The sequence below is a fragment of the Trachemys scripta genome, chromosome 10, assembly GCF_013100865.1.
Source record: "Trachemys scripta elegans isolate TJP31775 chromosome 10, CAS_Tse_1.0, whole genome shotgun sequence".
NCBI classification, from domain to species: Eukaryota; Metazoa; Chordata; order Testudines; family Emydidae; genus Trachemys; species Trachemys scripta.
Genome location: NC_048307.1, coordinates 59822949 through 59838075, shown reverse-complemented (window position 1 = coordinate 59838075; position 15127 = coordinate 59822949). Strand labels below are relative to the sequence as shown.

Below are 15127 nucleotides of genomic sequence, written 5' to 3'. Positions count from 1 at the left end.
CCTTGATGCCAGAAAACTCTGAGGTATGCCCACATCTTGAATACTGCGTGCAGATATGGTCACCCCATCTCAAAAAAGATATATTGGAACAGGAAAAGGTACAGAAAAGGGCAACAAAAATGATTAGGGGTATAGAACGGCTTCCATAGGAGGAGAGATTAATAAAACTGGGATTTTTCAGCTCGTAAAAGAGCTGATTAAGGAGGGATATGAGATACCTCTATAAAATCCTGACTGGAGTGAAGAAAATAAATAAGGAAATGTTATTTACTCCTCCTCGTAACGCAAGAACTAGGGGTCACCAAATGAAATTAATAGGCAGCAGGTTTAAAACATACAAAAGGAAGTATTTTTTCACACAACGCACAGTCAACCTATGGAACTCCCGCCAGAGGATGTTGTGAAGGCCAAGACTATAACAGGGTTCAAAAAAGAACAGGATAAGTTCATGGAGGATAGGTCCATCAATGGCTATTAGCCAGGATGGGCGGGGTGGTATCCTTTGTTGGATCACTTGATGATTACCTGTTCTGTTCATTCCCTCTGGGGCACCTGGCATTGGCCACTGTCAGAAGACAGGATACTAGGCTAGATGGACTTCTGGTCTGACCTAGTATGGCCGTTCTTATGTTGAGGTTATTCTGAGGTCAATAGGTGATGTGGCCAGGTCTGATGCAAAATTCCCTGACTGGCAAACTGAGAGCATCCCATTGACTAACTCTACTGTGAGGGTATTTTTACATAGGGTTATTGCTGAGACTGTGCTCCTAGCTATAGTGCAATAAAGCACTTGGAGGACACAGGACCATGCTTATTGGGAATGGGATTAAAGTGACTTTCTGGATGAAAATACATGTTCTTGGAATTATTTTTCATTTGTTTCCTGATCTGATCCTTGGTCTGGACTCCATAATACAGTAACTTATAAATGATAAAACATTAAAACAGAGTCAATAAATTGTGTGGGTTAGAATACACACACTCGTGATTACTTATTGGGGTAACCTCCAGCCCCTGTCCTTCAACACTCCCACCACCACTTTTCATTGTTATGCCTTGTTTGTTATGTCTGAATCAAAGTGTAAGCTCCTCAGGGTAGGAACTTGCCTTTTTTTGGTTTGTAAAGAAGCAAATAAATAGTAAATATTTAAAGTGTCCAGGCCCCAAAATTCTGTAACATACCAAAAAAATTTTACTGTTGAGACCTACTCTTCTTAAGCAGTGAGGCACTGTTCCCTCTAAGCTGTGTGTGTGCGCACGCGCACAGAGATCTGAAACACCACGCACACGGCAAAACACTGTGCGCACAAAAATTTGCACAGAAGCACAAAAATTTGCACAGAAGAAATTTTTTGCGCACATGGCCTGTCAAAAATTAGAGGGAACAAGACTGTTTCCATCTCCATCCCTCCCTTTTTTCTGAGTCATGGATAGGGTGACCAGATGTCCCGATTTTATAGGGATATTTGGGGCTTTGTCTTATATAGGCGCCTATTACCCCCCGCCCTCTGTCCCGATTTTTCATACTTGCTGTTTGGTCAGCCTAGTCATGGACCTCATTAGGCCTTTTATGATTTCACCATCTCCAGGCTAGATTATTGTAATTCACTTCTACTTGAGCCTCCCTTGAAATTGATCTGGAAGCAGCAGTAGTCAGTCACATGTGGCTTCCTCTCTGCTTCTTGATTATGGGAGTGGAGGAAGCAGAGGTGTCCAGCTGTCAGTAAGTAGCAAACTGGGTTGTTGCAAGGTCTTGCTGACAGTCTGTAAAGCTCTCACTGATCTAGGCTGAGGGTTCTTAAGTGATCATCTCTCAACAATGTCCTTCCAAGGCAGTTGAAATCAGATGAATTATCCAGGCTGTCTGTCCTGATCCTCTGACTGCATTGGGCCAAAGCAGAGTCTGCTTTGATCAGGGATCATGTCTGTAGAATTCCCTGCCAGAAGGTCTCCTTAGCTGTCTTCAGGACTTGCTGTAAGGGCCTTCTGTTGACATTAGCTAATCTGTTTAAGTTTTCAGAGCATCCCAGATGCATGTATTTAAGTGCTATTAAATTATAATTGAGATCTGAATAGAAAGGTCTTAAATTTATATGTACCTTTAAAATGTTAATAAAACCCAACATGACTAGACTGCAGCTTGTGTAACTGTACAAAAAGGTTATATGTTATTGCTGTAACTACTGCTTTACATCAGACTATGTGCCAGTTCATCCCCATTATTGATGATGCTCTTTGTTACAACAACAATGGGGGGAGGGAAAGGTTTTATAAGGAAAAGATTATTTCTTATAGTTTGTCACTTGATGATGTTCACTGTGATTGTGGTGGGAAGGCTGTTTGAAAATTTGTGCAGTCTGTTAGAAGAGTAATAGGTGGTAATATCTATAAGACTTTTACCTGTGTCATGCTGTTAAATTGGTTGCTTGATCAATACAAATGCTAGACAGGCTGCTTTGGCTGTGATCTAACCATTAAATTATCAGAAATAGCTAGTAAAAAATGATTACTGTTGGAAAGAATTGCACTGAAATAAAAACTGTCTAAACCCCTGAATAAACTTCAGACGTAAATTTTCTAGACTACTGATTCGCTTGTCATCCTGACACAAAGATGCAGATGTTGGTTCTAGTCTGAGTATAAATTTAAAATTGAATTAAAATTGCCTAACATTTTAGTGCCATTGAGTTTCTTGTGATGTTGAGCTTTGGCACTTCAAGGCTATAAAGAAAACAGGTTGTACAATCCTGGAGATGTAATCACAAGACTTCATGACATTTTCTGTGGTAACTTGGGTAGCCTATTAAAAAAAAATTTTCCTTAAGGGAGTACTAACTAGATCCCTAACTATAGATGACAAAAGGATTGTCATTTGCTTTTGACAGATCATCCAGACAGCTTCGTTTGCTGAAGAATTTTGCCAGACAGCGAACCAGAGAACCAAAAAAAAAAAAAAAGTGGGGGGGGAGAACGTGCCTCTGAGCTTATGTTTCTGTACAGCTAGCTACCTGCACTTTGACATAAAGTTTCCTAAAGCTTTTCTGATGCTAATTTACTAAATAGATTAAAATACTGTTTTTCATATGGAGCAGGGTTTTGATTATAGAACCATCTACTGGAAAATTTTAAAACTGCATCAGAAGCTATGTTACTATATATCACTTTGGGGAGTACATGAGAAATGCTAAACATATTGCACTTGAGCAACAAATAAAGCAAAATGATACTGGAGTTGGACCAGCAGAGGGACCCCTTATCTCCCTTTAATTTCTCAAATACATTTGCTTGGTCATACTAAGTTCATGATGAAGAGATGTGTAACTTAACTTAATCTTTTATATCTTTTAATAACAGAAACGTGGAATCATTTACTTTGGAAGGTTTTTTAAATCTCTTATTTAATTCACATCTGATTTTTATAATGTGCCTGCATTTATTTATCATGTTGTGCAGTGGTGATTGGCCCAATAGGAAGTACTGTTGTTTGGTAACACCCCTTACTCATTTGTCAAGGATAACAAACAAATGTATACATACATTTTGTCATAAATGAAATTGTGTGTAACTAAGTGCTTCTCATAGGGAGCTATACCTGAGGACATTTCAAAGCCATCTATTAAACTGCTTGGGTTTTTTGTTTTTGTTTTTACAAAATATCTAAAATCTTCAGCACAGTTCTGAAGCTTTCCAAAGCTGGGAATAATGGTGCATATTGAATATGTTCCTTGCTTTGATATTTTAATATAAATCCATAAGAAAGTATCACTAATAAGGAATATTTGTACAATACCTGAATATGAGGAATTGATAGAAGTTGCTGCTGTTCATTAGCTCTTAGAATAATGCCCCTAATGAGAAGCATCTTTATTTCTATTTATAAATATATATAATAACTCGCATGCTGACAATGTATAGTACTTGAGAAGGAAAGCCATTCCCATCTGTTGTAACTCAATTTTTCTGACTAGATAATTTCTTATTTTTAAAATATTATTGTTTCCTGTTTTCACATGTAGCCATCATGGAATTGGTTTGGAAATCTGATATCAGTGTATAGTATAAGATTTATTTTCTGGAATGCTGTATACTGGCTTAATATGTAATCTTATTTTTATTTAATATCAGGTAATATTTTTCTTTGCAGAAATACAGATATTAAAATTAAAACCCAACCATTTGAACTGGAAAACAGTAAAACTTTTACTACTTAACTTTGACATAGATTTGAAAGTACACTAGTGTAAATTAATCGGACCCAATTAACTTAATGTTATGACTTTTGTGTCAATTTTGTTTTTATTATAATGGTTTTTATTCTTGGCTGTTTCTTCTTTTTTTAAAAAGCACTATTGTGGAGTTGCAAACTGCTGCATCTTTTCACTATACAGTACATGATTATAAATGGATAATTTCCCCTTGCCTAATAACATGATGGCATGCTTTCAGGATTTTTTAATTTACTAGATATTTAGATGTTTACATGAGTCGAGGTCTGTCTTCTAGACAATGCATATTTTTCTATTTTTCTCCACTAGAAGTAGCTACATGCAATTCTCAGACAGTTTAAAGTCTGAATCTGTTTTAATTGTCTGCTGACGATATAATTTATAGGTATTCATCTCGCCAGGCTTGATCTAGTTAATCATCATAAACGTTTTGTTTAGAAATAAATACATTTGGAGTTTGTTTTTTTTCATTGAGAATCTTAGAAGTGGTTTCTCAATCCTTGGGACAAAGATTTTGTGCATGAATATTGAAGAGCATTTTTCAACTAGTAACAAAGAAGTAAGAAAAAATGAGCTATTGGTATCCTACTTCAGGTTTTCCTTTGTAAGCTGATGTTTAAGTCCTTGGAAAAAACAGACTCTCCATCAGGAAGCTCATTATATTTTATCTGGTATTTGTTTTTGATGGTGGGCAAGTAACTTTTATTGGGGGGGGGAAGAGTACACAATTCAATGTAAAAGTTTTTAGTTCTTATAATATTTGAAATAATAAAACAAGCAATATAATGCAACATTTTATTTTAAACATTGATATGATGTTTGTCATATTTATGGACAGTTCTGAATAGAGGATATGCTCTGTAGTGTGGAGATGAGATCCTCTGCCTATCTCTGGTATATTATAAAGAGTAATTTCCAGTGATCTGTATGTCGTCAACTTAGTGGTAGTTTTAAACTTGTTAAAAAGGTGGATGATTCATTCTTGCTGTGTGTGTTTGGTTGTGTGTCTTTGAATTGGACAAAGATAAGAAAATAGACTAAATTCTACATTTGACAAAACAGCTGGACTTTAAAGAGCAAGTATCTCATTAAAATCAGACTGAAAAATGAATGAATCTTTTGAGAACATTCTTAAACAGGTAGTTTAATTTATTATTAGGTCAGCATTTCACTCTGCGTCAGAGATCATAATCTCTTTATATACTTACAGAAACACACAGGTTATTGTTTTTGACACAGTGCAGAGTCGTGAATGGAAACAGTTCAGGCTACAAAAGTGCATGTCCATTCGGTGCTCCTCTGCTGACGGCATGTCTGTCTGAAATCAAGTTTAAAAAATTGGCCCTGTCTCCAGCTGACTAGTTCTGTCAGACTGAGTCATAAGATTAACCCTTGATTTGTCACCAAGGGAAAATAGAATAAATATCTGTATTCACTATGATATCGTTGATCCAGATAGGATCCATTTCACCGTAACATGCTTTCCTTACGGGGGGGGGAATCAGTGCAGCTGCTGCTGAGAATAAATGTGAAATAAAAAATAAAACCCCGACATACACAAAGAGAACTTTTTTTGGTTGTTGGAACCATGTTGGAGTAGTTACAGTTTGAGCTTTCTATAGGTATATCCAGTGGTGTTTGCTGCAATTATAAAATATGTCCGTTTGTCATCATCTTTGTGCAATGTAAACTCTGAGGCCAGGTCTACACTACCCCCCTAATTCGAACTAAGGTACGCAACTTCAGCTACGTGAATAACGTAGCTGAAGTTCGAAGTACCTTAGTTCGAATTAGTTCGAACTTACCTTGGTCCACACGCGGCAGGCAGGCTCCCCCGTCGACTCCGCGGTACTCCTCTCGGCGAGCTGGAGTACCGCAGTCGACGGCGAGCACTTCCGGGTTCGACTTATCGCGTCCAGACTAGACGCGATAAGTCGAACCCAGAAGTTCGATTTCCAGCTGTCGAACTAGCGGGTAAGTGTAGCCAAGGCCTGAGATTAAAGAAAACTCATAACTATCTGATATGCTTGAAAGCAGAATAATTTGATCCCAAAACACGATACATAGAGTGACAATGTGATTTGAGCATTGGCCTGCTAAACCCAGGGTTGGGAGTTCAATCCTTGAGGGGGGCCATTTAGGGATCTGGGGCAAAAATCTGTGTGGGGATTGGTCCTGCTTTGAGCAGGGGATTGGACTAGATGACCTCCTGAGGTCCCTTCCAACCCTGATATTCTATGATTCTATGATTCTAATGTATTGGGGAAATAGTATTTTGGTGCTATAAACATACAGCACAGTGATAATTTTCAGTGCAGTGCATATAGGTGTACCTGTGCTGCTCCAGTAAAATAGCTAATTCCCCACACAGTCTGATGAAATTGTTACTTCTTTGGTTTGTCAGAGGTAAATCCTTTTAGTCAGAGTGGTATTGTTGGGAGTATTTGTCTTTATTCTATCTTTGCCCAGAGGCAGCATTTTGAATGAGACCTACTCTTTTGTGCTGTTTTTGACACTAGCTTACCTGTATGTTGATGAGCGTCAGCAATTTACTTGTTTAAACAGATGTTATTCAAGTTAGCAAACAATACGAATTAATATTGCCTTCACACTTTTAACTTCTGCTGTTTTTGTTTGCAAGTTTAGAAGATGAGCTGCAAGAAAGATGAAACATGTATGCCACATAGTAAAATACTGAGTTTTTAATCCCCGCAGTGTTTCAACAATAATCAAATTATTGCATGCACGCACCCAGTAGTTGATTTTACAAGATACACATTAATGTCCATCCTTGTTTTGGAGAACTGAATCTAACCACTGCTAAAACATTTTTGACCACTATAAAAGTTTCTTATGTGCTGGAACTATTTGATTAAAGAAGAAAATGCTTTTATTCTACCTCTTTTTTCCAAAATAAAATTGGACTTTTGTTGTATAGCTTTTTGTGTGTGTTTCCTGAATATAAAAAGATACATTGTTCTAAATAATTCATTTTAATCCTGGAGTACTGTGTACTTAGGGAAGCAGTATGTCTAAGAGATCTAAAGATCTTTTAGCATATCACGTCTATAGAAGCCTAAACATAGTGAGGAGGTTTAAGGAATGGCATTGTTAATTGTAAATCAAAGCTTCTTACAGAGTTCTCTGGGGACTGAAATGGGGCTTTGTGATCCCTGGGGGAAAGAGGAAGTTGCAAGTCACTCTGCAGGCTTGGCATTTTAATAGTCTGATGTACAGTGATGTTCTTTTTTGCAGCTGCTGCTTAGTCTTTTATATTGGTGAAGAGTTTGGTTGAAATTTGGTTCATTAGCTTTTAAAACGCTGCATACTTTTCTACCTCCCCCCCCACCGTGTATATATGTATTAAAAGCAACAATCTGATCAACATATAAAGCTAAACAGTAAAAATGCACATGCTTTTCGATTAATTTACATTTCAGGATAACCTCCTAATTCAAAACTGGAATAATCACAGTAGTTTAACTGTCATGCTTATATATCGTTTTGCTGGTGCATGTCACTGACTAAACTTCTATGTCTAATCTGCATATATTCTGTATACTTACAGATATTGCAGTGCTTATTTACTAAGGTGATGGACACTGTACAAAAACCTAATGGAAGTCTCACATGATCATAGTATTTCAGCTTACTGTGCTGTTTTCTTTGCTAAATTTAATTCTGTGGTTAGATGACTTCCCCATCATCAAAGGTGCTTGTTAAAGGTATCCTAATTTCTGCAGCTTGCTTTCTTTCCCTACACATGGATGAATTGAACGTTACCCCTTCTTTTCTTAATCTGCTGTATGTTCTCTGTTCTGGACAGAAGGGAAGCCAGGGCAAACTCACAGATTTGGTATTTGACACAGTTGAAGAGAGTGGGAAAGAGATTTTCTGCTGTCATTTTTTTCTGTCCTTTGACTTTTTTGTTTTTGTTTTTTAGAGGCTCACTGGATCCTGCGCATTCTTTAACAGCCAATTGTATTCATCTATAGAATATAAACATATTTATGTACAAACATATGGAGTTTCCTGATGTACTGAGTAACATACAAAAGGGGATTTGCTTTTAGTATTAATCCCCCACCCCCAACAGTGGCAATTTCATTCCTTGTGTATTGGCTTTCATATTATATGTTTAATTTATCAAGCAAACTGAGGGAATTTCATATCCTTCACCAAGAGGATGCAGTTCAGGGAAGAATAGACTATAAATGTGTGTGTATTGAGGGATTATATGTAATATATGTTCAATATTTTGTGCTATACATTTTTGTCAGATTAACACTAAAATTGTATGTTTCTGTCAATTCTCTTGTCCGTGTGTGTGTGTGTGTGTGTGTGTGTGTGTGTGTGTACATGTATAGAGAGGGGGAACAATGTTTTTTCACAAAAATGTATTTTATAGTCTAAAATGTTTAAAATTTGGCCAAACTTACTCATCTATTTTTCATGCTATGTAATTTGAATATGAAATTCGGATTTTGTAATATTAAAATATTTACCTTTATTTAGTTGTCTGTTTTAAACATATGTAATATATTTAACTAAACATGACATACTGTATTTTCTTTTGTTTGGCAGCTATACAGTACTTGTTTAAGAGGATATATGTTTCCCCCAGTTAGAAACAACCCATGGCCTAGTAGAGATACTTAATTAATTGGGACATAATACTTTTTGGCCCAGGAAGTGATTATGTAGAAGGCTTAACTGTCTAGTCCTTCTTGTTACATATGATTCAGTGTTTCCAGTTCATGATTGCTCTGTGATGTGTTTGTCAAAGTTGGAAGCAACTTTAGACAGAGCCAGATGGTAGTGTCACTGGAGGTGCATCAAGCTATGACTCTACTGCCACAAGTGCTCTAATTGAATTAAAACAAAAAACAGAAGATTAACTAGGATTTTTCCATTTGTTATTTCTTTGTAGTATTTTATTTGTATGTACAAAGCTAATAATTTCCCAGTGTATTGGTAGCTACAAACCTGTGTATCTTAACTGTTGTAAATAAACTGTTTTTGCAAGGGTTTTGCTGGTTGGAATTATGACTAAAAACGGGGGGTTGATACACTGTAATCTCTATAAAATTCTATGTCTCTCTCTCACACCCCCTCTTTCCCATATGAGATGGTTCAGTCCTGTTTTGCATAAGTTCCTTTTGAGTAGATCCATGTGTGTACACATAGTACTGAAGAATTACTCTGTTTGATCGGGTGGATGGATGTCTTGGAGAGAAGCAGTGCACTTTAACTGCAGACTGTAATTTTTAGAATCAGTATGTATTGTGCATACCCTGTACCTGGAATGGGCAGCAATTCTTTGATGTATTACTACAATGGGAAAACGGTAAGGCTGCTTTCTTTTGTTCATATAGTTTCAAAGTGGCTGACGTAGCTGAATAGGCACTTACTGAAACCCATGTGTTTTTAGATTAGTCTAACAAAGTACATTTAGATTGCTGGTGTAATTCACTTGCATATTTTAGAAGACTTGTAAGGCTGGCATTCTGTGATAAGATAGTTAAGTTCATAGTTGGTAATTTTTTAAACATTAACCTAACATTGAACTACATAACATTTCTAATGTATTTTCTTTTTAAAAGACCATCTGTGCAAATGGTGTTTGTAGTGGTAGTGGGGGATTCTGATAGTTAAAAAACAAAAAAACGACATTTAGGTTTATTGGCTGCTTTGTACAACAGGGAGAAAAGATGAAAGCCTTTGTGGTTATTTATAAAAATAACAAGTATGAATCTCTGGGAATGATTAGGGAAGCAGTCAGCCAGTAAGGCTTGCGTTTCCTGTTTGGAGTTTGAGGTTCAGAGACTAACTTTACTGTTATACCATCTGCTTCCAATCAAACTAGCATTTTGACCCTATACAGGAAAGTTAGTCTGATTCACCAACTTTAATCACTATTTACACTAAAACATTTTCAGTAGACGTTGTACATAATAGTGAGGTAGAAGGGGTTTTAATCCATTTTCTTCCAAAAGATTACAAAACATTACATTTTTGCTTATACTCGATAGACTTCTGTTTTAGTGACCGGCTTCATAGTTTTGGATTCTGGTCATTTTGTGCCATGCTGCCGAGAATGGTGGCATTTGAATCAAGTAGTACATCTCAAATTGTAAGCAAGCATTAAGCTCTTGTTCAAGATTTGATTTTTCCAAAATCATTTTAAGTAAAATGAAAAAATGTTACTGGAACTGTTGCAGATTACAAAATAAAATGGACATTCACCAGCTTTTGAAAAAATTAAAACTGAATCTTTGAATGCCTCTATTTTAATTTGCTATGTATTAAATGATATGCTTTTATTTCATAATTGATATTTAAATTTTTAAAATATCATTGTATGGCAGAATACAAAACATAAATCTGGTTTATGTGTTATGGGGTCTTTTATACAGTGTATGCACAATCATTTTGTTTAAACATTTTTATGTTCATATTACTTGTATATGATTTTGGCTTGCCCCTGGTCTTAAAAGGAATATATATATAGATCAGTAACATAGATCAGTTTCATTTGTTTTTCTTGTCCCATAAGCTTACATGAGTTTTGTCTTTATTTAGTAGTAAACTTTTTGCCAAGGTTTTCTGATTAATGATGATCAAACTAATGATTTTTAAACTCATTAAAAACTAGGTGTATGAGCTTCTTGGATGAGAGAAAAGATATTCGGGAGAGAGTGGGGAAATAAGTGAAACTGCATGATCTCTGTTTCATTTCCTTTCGTATCAATGCCAGCTGTCTTTCAAATGTGAAATGATTTTTCTTTCATGTCTGCTCCTAAGTTAAAACAGTCTTTTTGAAGTTTTATGTGAAGATATATATTAGACTTAAGTAAAATTAACTATACAATACCCCTGAAGCAAGAGGAGTGTGATTTGAATGGAGTTCTGATTTTTATTCTTTCTTGAGCACAGATCGCCTTATTACAACATTTCTCTTTGTTCTGTAGCAGGAAAAAAAGCTTTGATCTTATTAAGCATTTCCAGGCTTATAGTAGATGGAAGTGCTGGTGCTGTAGGGGAGCATGGCCTGACAATTGATAGCATGTGCCTGTTATAGGTCAGAGGTGATCTTTATGATCTTGAAGAGTTAGTAAATAGATGGCAAATCATATGACAATCCTATATCATGTTGCCTTAAGTTTTAGTTGTAATTTTTTTTAAAACTTATTACCAGCTTTCAGTATTTTATTTCCCCAAATAATTCTATAAATTAGAATAAAGAATGTAATTACTATTTCATTCAAATATATGTGAGCAGAGTGCGTATGTGTGTGTTGGTTTGGGTTGGTTTTTTTCCCCTTCATATTTTGCTTTCCATTAATGCTTTTAACCTTCAAAGGAAGAGAGAGATATTTTAATTTGATCTTCAGAATTGTGTATGAACTTCTCCACATTTAGAGAAGACTGCAAGACCACAGTTCATATTGAAGTGCTACTACTTTAATTTGTATCATTTGATCACTTAGCAGATAATGGCATCTGGCTCATGTTTTGAGATTTTATTTGAATAGTGATTTTGACTTTAGATATCAGCATATTGCCTGCTATCTACTAAACTGTATGAAATGCTGATTTTTATGCAAAAAATGCAAGTGGAAAATGGCATGCAGAAACCAGTATTAAACTTTCATCTGTAAATTATATTTTTGAAAGATATTTTTAACTTTAAAGTGGGGAAAGAGTTAGCAAAGTAAATAATACATAGGCAAAATAAGATTAAACTGAAAAAGATGCTTCCAAATACTGCTAGATAATACAGAGTGGGTGAACATAAGAGGTTTGAGATACATTTACATGGAAGTAGAGTAAAAGTTTACATATTAAATGTGATTTTTCGTGCTGTGTGAAGGGATTAATTTGGTAATTTAATGCATATTACAGAAGAGAAGTATGTAAGGAAAATTAGAATTTTAGTATAAATCCTCTACTAAGCAATAAAACACTACTAATATGTGGATTATATAATATGAAACAAGGAATGTTTTGAGTAGTGTGTCCCCTAAATTAAAAGCATATTCTCCGTGTTGGTTTATAGTAAACTAGAAAACTGCATGTTTTTTTCTTTTTTCTTCACCTGTTGATATCCAGAAATTATTTTCTTAGTGTCGGGGAAGAACATCCAACTATACATTGGGGGCTGGGAAGAAGGAAGGTTGAATTAAGTCAGAAAGAGTGTTCTTTCAAATTGTGAAAAAGCGTGATTAATTATTAAGCCATTTTGTCTATCAAGTTCCATCTCTCCTTTCATTTCTGCTAACTTAGTATCCTTTGGAAGTTAAAAATCAGATGTTTGAGGCAAAATTAATGTCATGTACTGACAGGCTTTTTTAATGGCAACAGGTAGTTGCTTTCTACCCTTTTTTTTTCCTTTTTTTCTTTTTTTTCTTTTTTAAGGGAACCTATTTTGTTGGTGCTTCTTTGTTCATGCCCTGTAAAGTAGAAAAGGGAACCAATAGAGGTCTAAAAATATAGTTTTTGTTTGTGTTTCCATTGAGATAAAACAAATAAATGTTCTCAGCTTTTTCAGCAATGACGCCTGAAAATTAAAAACATGTAGGATGTTATTTATATGCATTTTTTTTTCTTTTCACTATCTTATATAGTCAAATAAGCAGTGAGTGAGAACTGGTTAAAAACTAGACAGAATAGAGAATAATATGCCAATATTACTGCTTATCAAACAATATCAAATCACTTGAAGAAACATTTTTGCTACATTTGGCTTAATTTTCAAGTATATTGTGTGCAGCTTTTAACGCCACTATTCAATATGATGACATAATTTAGTAGCATGTTATACTCCAGGTACTGTTCACAGTATGAATGAATTTGGTACCTCAGTCCCATGTGGTTATGTTTAGTTACTAAGTAAAATTTCATAGAGAGGGATTTGTTATGAAGGTGTTTCAGCTTCTGCCATAGCAAGTTATTACAATGGTGATAAACAGAGAAGGAAAGAACAAAAATAAATTATAATGTATGTTCCTGAAGATCATTTATGTTTTCCACATTTTCAGTGGAAAATTATAACTAATTCCTGAGTGAGATGAACTAGTTCCTGAGTAAAGTTATTTTTTCCATTTTTCTGAGAGGTGTATAAAATATTATCTAGAAATACGTGGCAGGGGGTGGTGGAGAGGGTTTGCTTGTTAGTGTTATTTCATAGCACATTGAATTAGAATATCAAAATAGTACATATCACTAGAAGTGTTAAAATTTTGCAGATTACCTCAGATGAAATATATCAATCCAATTTTATTTTCCTAAGGTAGCTTCTAAAAGGAATAACAAGTAAAGTCTGTTTTTATACAAATGTAGACATATTCGGTTTGCAAAGTTTACACCAACCAAGTGTTAATAATGTAAATGTTTTCTGCTTTCCAGAGGGATTTTGATTCGGGTTTTATTAGTATTGGACCAGTTAGCACACAGAGAGAAAAGTACAATTAAATCTACCCTATACCATATGCTGCCCATAGCAGCTCAGACAAGGTCAAAGCTAACATTTGTAAGTCAGCACAAACATAGGATCATGCAGGAAATCTCTAGGGGGTAGACTGCTGTGGGCATTGAATAAAGTGAGCTTGTAGCATTGGTCAACTTTATTTTTTTTTCCCCCTCCAAAGAGGTATTATGGGTCGCAATGTGATAGCCCAGGAGAGTTTTATCTGCTCAACTCCAGTGGGCAGAACTGCCAATCTATTGAGGAGCAGTCCCCTGCTAGGAGGGTGTGTTGTCTACAACATGCTTTATTGATGCTTCAGTGTGAAGGTTATGTCCATTTCTATGGGCAAATGAAAGCAGCTAGGGAGGGGATCAGGTGTTATATTGGATGGATCTATATTTCTCAAAATTGTGGGCACCAAACAGTGACATACACTCATTTGTTCAGTGTATTTGCTTTGATAAACACACTTGTGTTGAAGACAGCCTGTAGAAACACATTAGTCTATGCCTATGAGTTGTAGAAACTGAGATCACCAGTGAGATAAGAGAAGTGAACTTAAAAGCAAAAGAAAATGTATCAGTACTCCTCTAGTTTAATGTGGTCAGTATTAATATTATGTAGGAATTGATATCATAGCCATAAAGGTGTTCTGAAATTTGACAAACAAGTACTGGAAATGGGTTGATTTAAGGTGTTCAGTTTCAGTCTTCCTTTGAATTCCTTTAATTAAAACACTGGCATTTTTATGCACTAAATTGTACATATCATTAATCAAAAATGTGGTCTGATTTTTTTTAGGAAGTGGAGGAGAAGGCAACTTGTTTAGAAAATTATTGCAAAAGGAATCTTCAAATATGTTGTGTATTTACTTCTGCTCCCCCCTCCACCTCAGATATTCAATCAGGATTTTTAGCAAGTTAGTCTAGTGCTTAAATTTGTCTACATCCTTGACGTGATACTGCATTTCTTAACAGCTCATGTTAACCCAGGAAGTAAGACGGGTTTGTGTAATGCACCATTATGGTACACCTCTACCTTGATATAACGCTGTCCTCGGGAGCCAAAAAATCTTACCACGTTATAGGTGAAACCGTGTTATATTGAACTTGCTTTGATCCACCGGAGTGCGCAGCCCCGCCCCCCGGAGCACTGCTTTACCGTGTTATATCCAAATTCGTGTTATATCAGGTTGCATTATAGCGAGGTAGAGGTGTATCAATAATTCCACATTTTCAGAACTCCACAAATAGGCATTTATGACATGAGCTTAAAAACTGCATAAACATTTATTTACAAGATGGACTTTAATGGCACTGAAGGAGCCATATCTTCCTACAGCTGTAGTATTTTTCTATAGATTTATGCTATCATTAAAAATTACCGTCAGGTTAATAGTTTAGACTGACATTCTTTTCTCTTTTTTTTTCCA

General features: G+C 35.6%; 1 protein-coding gene across 3 annotated transcripts in view; it reads left to right on the top strand.

Moving 5' to 3' along the window:
* The window catches only part of TCF12 (transcription factor 12), a 167420-nt gene that overhangs the window by 108808 nt on the left and 43485 nt on the right, over window positions 1-15127 (top strand). Inside the window, exon 1 of one of the 3 annotated variants that reach the window (XM_034784436.1) lies at window positions 9378-9573. The exons of 1 other annotated variant lie outside the window; for it this stretch is intronic. In XM_034784436.1, the coding sequence (XP_034640327.1) occupies window positions 9505-9573 (69 nt within the window). In that variant the 5' untranslated portion in view covers window positions 9378-9504. Of the gene's footprint in view, window positions 1-9377; window positions 9574-15127 lie in introns of those variants that run through there. One more of the 3 variants, XM_034784437.1, reaches the window with a different exon arrangement.